Consider the following 8,279-nt stretch of genomic DNA (forward strand, 5'->3'; position numbering starts at 1 on the left):
CGTAAATAACAATTTGCAAAATGGTAACCTTTGTCGCATAAACGCTGAGTTAATTTTTTATTTGCAAATAATAAACCGTTCTCATTGAACCATTAACTCGAGTTTATGGGCCATTTTGGAGTTTAACGCGTAACTCTTTTCATAAACTCGGATTTTACCATACAACAAATTTCGTTAAACTCTCCTTAAACGCCACTTTTATTTGGAGTTTATGCGAATGCAACCCATTTTTTGACCCTATTTGGTTTGTGTCTTTGATAATCCTAACTGAAACCAACTTTCCGACAGTTACTCTGTTCCCGTACTGCAGGATTTAATGAGAATTAGTCCAAGGTCGTTCTGTGCACATAAGTCTAGAATATCAACAATCTCGCGATGCAAAAACCAAAAATGTGTCTCGATAGAATTTTTTGTGCGTGTGTTAAATTTTCTTATTTCTTTTTAATATTAATATCTTCTGAACAACATAACCTATTAAAAAAACTAATGACATCAAAATAAAGGTAATTAATTTGTCTTTCGTGTATGTATATAATTTATATGCTTTTTTTATATTTTTAGTCCGGAAATACTAAAAAACAAAATAAATTTTTTTTAAATGGCGTTTATATAAAATTAGTTTTAAAACTGGTTATAGTATATACGTCGCATAAAAGGTATTTAAATTATGTTGAAATTATCATCAATAATTTTTTAATCGGTTAATTAGTTTCCGAGATATTAAACAGAAAAAAAAATAGATCAGTTGAACTTTAACCCCTTTTATTGGCTTTGGTTTTTATTTGCACCAAATAATTTTGGTATGGTTGAAATTCGCGTAAAAAGTTTTATCGATCCTCATTTCTTGTTTTTTTTTTATAGCTAAACGGTTGGTATTCTAGACTTATTTGTGTGTGTGTTAAATCCTGTAGTACGGGAACAGACTAAATGAGACTAAGAAAAAGTAAACAAAACAAGTAAGAAAGTCTAAGTTCGGGCGGAGCCCAACATTAGATATCCGGCGCAAGTATTAAATATATGTTTTTCACCTTTCCGAAAGCTACCGATACATGGTAAGCCGGGGTGTATCAATTTTAAGCAAGTTAGCGTCCTTAAATTTCGAAATATTGAAGTTTCAAGCATTTCTGAAATTTACCGTTATATGAAAAGCGCCGTAATTTTAGTCCGATTTCAATAACTTTTAACGCTTTGCTTTTATGTGGCAAGCACAATAACGGTACCGAGTTTGGTACAAATTGGTAGAACGGTTACCGAGATACATATATGTGATAATAAGTGGGCGGTGCCACGCCCATTTTCCAAAATTTTATCATAAACGTATTTCTTGGTAAAGAGTTGTTGCAAGCGTAAATTTTGAATAAATTAACTTTAATATTTACTGATTTATCGAAGATTTTGTATTTGTCTAAATTACCCTTATATGGGACGTGGGCGTGGTTATTGTCCGATTTTAAAAACTTTCGGCCATTTGGTATGTGTGCGAAGGCCAACAACTGTGCCAAGTTTGGAAGAAATTGGAGCAGCGGTTACCAAGATATACACATGTAACCATAAGTGGGCGTGGCTACGCCCATTTTCCAAAAATTTATAATATTCTTATTTTTCGTCTAAGAATTATTGTAAATATAAATTTTGAGTTAATAATCTCCAGTAGTTACTAAAATATCGCAGTTTTCGTATTTCTGAAAATTACCGTTATATGTAAAGTAGGCGTGGTTATTGAGCGATTTTAAAAATAGTTTGGCCATGTGATATGGTGTACCAAGGCCAACAACTGTGCCAAGCTTGGAAGAAATTGGTGCGGCGGTTACCAAGATATACAAATGTAACTATAAGTGGGCGTGGCTATGCCCATTTTCCAAAAATTTATAATATTATTATTTCTCGTCTAAAATTTATTGTTAAAATCAATTTTGAGTGAATAATCTTCAGTAGTTACTAAAATATCGCAGTTTTCGTATTTCTGAAAATTACCGTTATATGGAAAGTTGGCGTGGTTACAGTCCGATTTCGCCCATTTTCAATACCAACCTACCTTGGATAAATGGAAACCTACATACCAAATTTCGTTGAGATATCTCAATTTTTGCTCGAGTTATCTTGTACACGGACGGACGGACAGACAGACATGCCTTAATCGACTTCTCTATTCATTCTGAGCATTTATGTACATATACATTTGTCTATATCTATCTCGATTCGTTTTGGCTGTTACAAACAACCGTTATGTGAACAAAGTTAATATACCCTTGTGCACAAGTGCGCTCGGGTATAAAAATGTCAAATTGAACTCTGAGTTTCTTAAACACCCCAATGTGAACGCTTGACAGTTGTTCATAAACTCAAAACGTTAAACTCGAGTTAATGGCTGAATGAGAACGTAATATAACTTAGTATTGATTAGTGGTATTATATGCAAATAAGCGAAAGAAGTCGCCATTTATAGCTTTATTTTCTTTTTCAGTTTTCTTTATTTTCTTTATATAATAAGGCAATTTGAAAAAGAATGGTTCACCGTCGAATAAACAGTGAGCTCGGTATTACACATTTAGGTGGTTCACAAGTTGTCGTAAGTGTCATATTATCGTATGTCGTAAAGCGTTTAACTGCTAACTAAATGGTAAGCGGACTTGTATCACAACCAACTATTTTTAACGGTTCGAAATTTCATAATAAATGCAGTTTTAGCAGTTTAAAGTTTACGATATGCAATAAACGATAGTATATGTACAACACTTTTTGAACTCCCTAATTATTTGTATTTGCAAATATGTAGTTTACGTATAAAAGTATGTCACGTTGGTAGTAACTGTTCCGTTTATACTTTCAGTTGTGAGCCAGAATTATGAATGTGCCACAATCGAATTTTTGTCTCAACATGATAAGTTAGAACTCTACAATGCAATTGGCATTGTTAAATATTGTGGTTTCATTGTACGCAGGATGTTCAACGACGATTATAAACGTACTTTAACGTAACCAAGAAAAATTATGTTTTAATAGTTTTTACTTTTACATCAGAGCTGCTCACTCCATAATCACTTGTAGCACAATTTGTTTTTGTTTTGCCCTGAAGTATAGGCACATATGTATACAAATTTACACAGTAAAATGTACAAATTTACAGATTTGTTTCTGAATGAAAAAAAAACAATAAAAAATATGTCAGCACCGAAAAAAATTTATATTATAAATTGATTTAATATTCGTATATTCTGAAATTGAGCACGAAATTTATATAAAAAAAAAAACAAATGGCGTTCATTAAAGTGTGGAAACGCGGTGCAAAGCGTAGTGTATGTTGTGCTTTGTAATTATTAAACGAATGACGGAATATTACTTCCAACGCCATTTTTGTAACTTGCCACCAAAACTTTTTGGAAAATTTCAAAGGGGATATGGAAAATGATTGATTTCCAATCTAAATTTAATATAAATCACTGGGAGCATCACATCGCGTAAAGTTGATAGGAATTGCAGACATTTTTATAAAGTCGGATTGCAAAAATAGAAATTTAGCGACTTTGAGGGAAAATATTAACAAACGCCCGGCAAACTTCGCACGTAAAAAAAAAATTACATTATAATCTAAGGTTGGAGAAACTCCAAAGCCTCATTAAATTGTATTGCATATTGCTTCAATGGTGCTATCATTATTAACGCTTTAAAGTGGGACCTTTATAAGCGAGGAGTGTCCCAAGGAAAATGTTAACTTTGAGCTTGCAATATGATATAAATATATGCAAGGATTCCTCCCACTAAATCTTGGAACTTTTCAGCCACTCGCTATCATTTCTTAACGCAATGTGTTATTCCACATATATGTTAATACTCACATTGTTAACAATTTTCATTCACTAATCGTCAAATAAAAATAAACTTGAACCTTTTTGCTTCATTTAAATCAAAAAAATATCTCAGTGTACACATAAATTTTGTAGATGTATTGTGATTTCACTTCAATATAAAAACTTTTAGCAACACTGTTCTTCATGTATATGGAACCCTATTAATGGTATTGGTTCAATAAAAATATGGCACAGAATTCAAAATAATTTGTTTTATTATCAAATATCATATATGTATGTATGTATGAAAGGGCACCACGCATGATTCGTCCGGTGCGCCTAGTTGATTAGGGCCAGCCCGTACATATCCCGCACGATCTTCAAAAGTGACACAATTCAAAATTTGGCATTTTCGAAATTATGCGCTAAAAATGTACACATAACTTTTATTTACCTTTCAACAATAGCTAGAGCAATTTTTTGTTAAAATTTGTTGAAAAACCCTAAGGTAAAGTCTCCCTTGCCCATATGATTGGCAAGTATTAAGAAATAGTTTTTCGCATTTTCTGACAAACGAGTAATTTTGATTTGGGTCACTTTTGAAGATATACATATAGCACACGTAGGTACATACATATCTACATATGTGCTGTTAATTAAGTATATACATACATATGTGTTTCATTAAATTTTACGATGTTTCAAAACCAACTTAGGTTCATGGGTATATTTAAGAGATATGTTATTAGAAAACTTCAATTCTTCCAATTTCGTTGAAGTGGAAAACGAAAAATTCCGAACAAATCCTGTCAAGAGTACCTTAATTGCAATAAGAGCGTATTTCCATCCTGAAAATAAAACGCATTTGTATATATATATGCATACATATGTACAGGTAATAATCATGAATGGACAATTGCTTACCGATACAATTGCGAATTCCTTTCGAAAAAGGGATGTAAGCGTACGGGTGCTTTCCCTTTAAATTTCCTGGGAGAAAATTGTCTGGGTTGAATTTGTGTGCATTTGGACCCCAAAGATCAGTTCTACGATGTACATCAAAAATTGAAATTAAAATCGAAAATCCCTTTGGTAGCTCCAATCCGTTACTAAGTGTTGTATTTTGTACAACGTGTCTTCCAATTATTGGTATCGGTGGCATTAGGCGCAAGGTCTCATTAACAACCATATCCAAATACGGCATATTAGCAACATGTTCATAGTCCATATAAAACACTTTTTCAGAGAAAACGTTTAAGATTTCTTCGTACAGTCGTTCCTGTACAGAAGGATGCATGGCCAGCATTAGAAGTGCGGAAAAAAGTCCATTAGCGGATGTTTCAAAAGCCTTTAAGTATACAAAAATAATGCATACTTATTTATGTCCATATGTATCTATAGTATACACAGTTTTAAAAAGATATCTGGAAACTAATATTTATATATTACTAGCAGACAGTGTTGGGCGTTAATCAATTCATTTTTTAATCGTCTTGTTAATTGATTAAAAAAGTAATTGCAATTAAACTTTTAATTTCGTACTGCAGTTAAATGAATTGCAATTAAACTGTTAATTGCACACGGCAACTAATTTAATTGCAATTACTTTATTGATAATAACTAATTTACTTAAAATTAAAATAAAAATACGGCACAGGCCTGGGATGTGGATGGCTATCATATCCACATCCCAGGCCTATAGTGTAGGCATTTATAATTGTTAGGTTTTAATAACTTTCACAAAACAACTAAAATCTTGTTGATTGAATTAGCCAATTGTTATTTGTAGTGGTAGCAATTAACAATTAATTAATTTTTAATTGTCCTTACAATTTTTAATGCATTAATGACACTTAAAGCAATAATGTTAAAAAATCAAGTTTAATTTATACTATTCTTCAATGCGAATATGTCGGCTGAAAATCCATAAAGTTACAGTATATTTATGTACATATACCCTGTGGGGAATTTCGTAGTCGTCTACTGCAATAGCCAACTTTGGTCCACTTATAACGGCCAACTTTTATCTGGTTTAAAAAAAAATTAACTATAAACTCTTATTACTCTATAGCTATTTTTATTAGTTAGTTTTTTGATTTAATAATATAAACTTGTATTATCGTCCGGGGCCGGTACTAAACATGGGCCTAAATTTTTTTTTTTAATATTTAAACGATTTCCAACGCTATCACTACAAACTTTTTCAGTGCTTTTGAAAAATACCAAATATTTTTGTAGTATGTGGAGAATGTCATTTTTGTATAATATAATAACTTCGTCTAAAGGGAGAATATGTTTTGCTATACTGTTTGTACAGATCAAGTGAATGCGAAAAATAGTTTTTATTGTTTTAGTCAAATGCGTTCATTTAAGCTCAGATGGGCTGTATTCCAGAAACTCGTCTTCTATTGATTTCTGATTTCCCCCTGTTGCAAATAACCTCGAATCTCTTTGAAGGCCACTCTACAATTTCGAGCTCAAAAAGTTTCATGAACCATGGGAAAATTATTACGATCACAACATTTAGACAACACGTGTTGACTTCGGAACCGTTCTATGTTTCACATTAGGCCTGATTGGCAGTTGTTTTGACTAGCACGGAAATGACATGCGCTTTCGCATTTATTGGATATCATAAAAGATATGTGAATATTAAATAATCAAATTTACCTACTTAATATAATATTTTATAATACTTAATATAATAATAATTATAATATTATAATATTTATCCTCCAACTAAATTTAAGGAAAAATCCGGCCCTGGGGGGAAACACCAGCACCCTATAGTCGTGCCTGCACATATATGTATAAATACAATCGACTTGTATATATGTAATATATATAATCATTCGTCTAGACTCTAGAACCTTATCGAAAACCTACCTGAAAATCGAAAAAGTTACTATTTTTGAAATCGGCACTTGCCACGATTTTGAACTTCACGTATTCTAACTCGGGCCGCGTTTTTTACAGAGCATTAAACAAGGATTACGACTGTATAATTTTAAATCCCTAATTTACGGGTTTTCACTATGCAAATCCACTTCAAAAGTTCAACTGTTAATAGAATGGTTCAAAAATATAGGCGTTTTTCAAGAACTATTTTTTAAATATTTTTCTTTATGACGAGATGGTTTATTTTGTGAGAATCAACAATTTTTTGTTATTTGTTTTCAAAAATTTATATTGAGATATATTTAGTGAGGTGTTATACATCGAGTTTTTGCAAGAATTTAAATTTTATTGCGGATTCCGATAGAATACCTATCCAAGTATAATATTTGTGCGGCAAGATTTTTCTTTAAGGCGACAAACCCCTAGAAGTGGGCGTGGTAATCGCAAGACTAAAGTTAGCACAACGCAGATTTTATTGCGGATTTCGGCAGACTATCGCTTCGTTAACAAAATTTTTTCACAACTTTTTCAATCAAAGAATGTTCTAGAAATGGGAGTGGCTATATTAAAACCAAAGTTCAAATATTTAGAATTTATTGTGGAATTTACAATTGGTTGCTATTCGGGAATGACCTAGCCAGATTGTATCGATGACTTCTTAAAAGATTTTTGCCATGAGGTAATTTTTGTAAAGCAAAATGGTATCAAGCTTGGTTCGGAGCTAACTGAAAAAAATTTGGAAGTTTGGTTATTTACTTGCGATTTGTCAGCTCGTGCCTTCGTCAGTGGAGTCCAATCCCACAATGGTAAGAATAGCTGTCCTAAATGTTGCCAGGAGGGTAAATACTTGAAGAGGGTTTGTTTTGAAAGAGGTTTGAAAGAATTAAGGTCAGATTCATCTTTTGAACAGAGATTGGATTTACGTTATCATAGTGATGCTTTTAAAAAACATAAAAGCGTTTTAGAACTGGCAGGACTTCGCATGGTATCACAATTTCCGTTGGATGGAGAATTTGGGCGAACCTCAAGGGAACTGGAAAGCCACCGAATTCAGGCAGATTCTCTTATGTAGTGGCGTATTCATTCTAAAGGATTGTATTCCCGACGACCTATATTATCATTTCTTACTGCTCTGTTCTGGTATTCGACTACTACTATCTGAAAAGTCATGCAAGGTAGAAGCTAATGTGGCTCAAAAAATTTTGGAGGATTTTGTTTCATATTTTGCTATTATTTATGGAGAGGAATTGGTTAGCTTTAATGTTCATTGTATTTTACATTTATCCGATTGCGCCAAAATGTATGGGCAGCTAGATAACTTTTCGGCATTCAAATATGAAAACCATATGCAGTATATTAAAAAATTAATTAAAAGCCCAACCAAAATTCTACAACAATTATATTCGAGGCTTGGTGAAACGCAAGGATTTGATTCTGACTCAAACGAAACTATAAATCAGCAATTACTTGAGACACGCAAGAGAAAAGAAAAGGACTGTTATTATTTCAGTGAAAATTTCGGTGCCATAAAAGTTACAAGTATGATGAATGAATATATTTCAGATAGTTTAAAAGGGTTAGTTTTCCAAAAAA

General features: G+C 32.4%; 1 protein-coding gene across 1 annotated transcript in view; it reads right to left on the reverse strand.

The window, feature by feature from the left end:
* Window positions 1-4,472: 4,472 nt before the first annotated feature.
* The window catches only part of LOC118733563 (probable cytochrome P450 313a4), a 193,436-nt gene continuing 189,629 nt past the window's right edge, over window positions 4,473-8,279 (reverse strand). The window contains exons 7-8 of the mRNA XM_036463007.1: window positions 4,713-5,136; window positions 4,473-4,636 (exon numbers count right to left, since the gene is read on the reverse strand). Coding sequence (XP_036318900.1) covers window positions 4,473-4,636; window positions 4,713-5,136 — 588 coding nt within the window. The remainder of the gene's footprint in view (window positions 4,637-4,712; window positions 5,137-8,279) is intronic.

Source organism: Rhagoletis pomonella, unplaced genomic scaffold (assembly GCF_013731165.1).
Source record: "Rhagoletis pomonella isolate Grant_MI unplaced genomic scaffold, Rhpom_1.0 Rhpom_scaffold_00001, whole genome shotgun sequence".
Classification (NCBI taxonomy): domain Eukaryota; kingdom Metazoa; phylum Arthropoda; class Insecta; order Diptera; family Tephritidae; genus Rhagoletis; species Rhagoletis pomonella.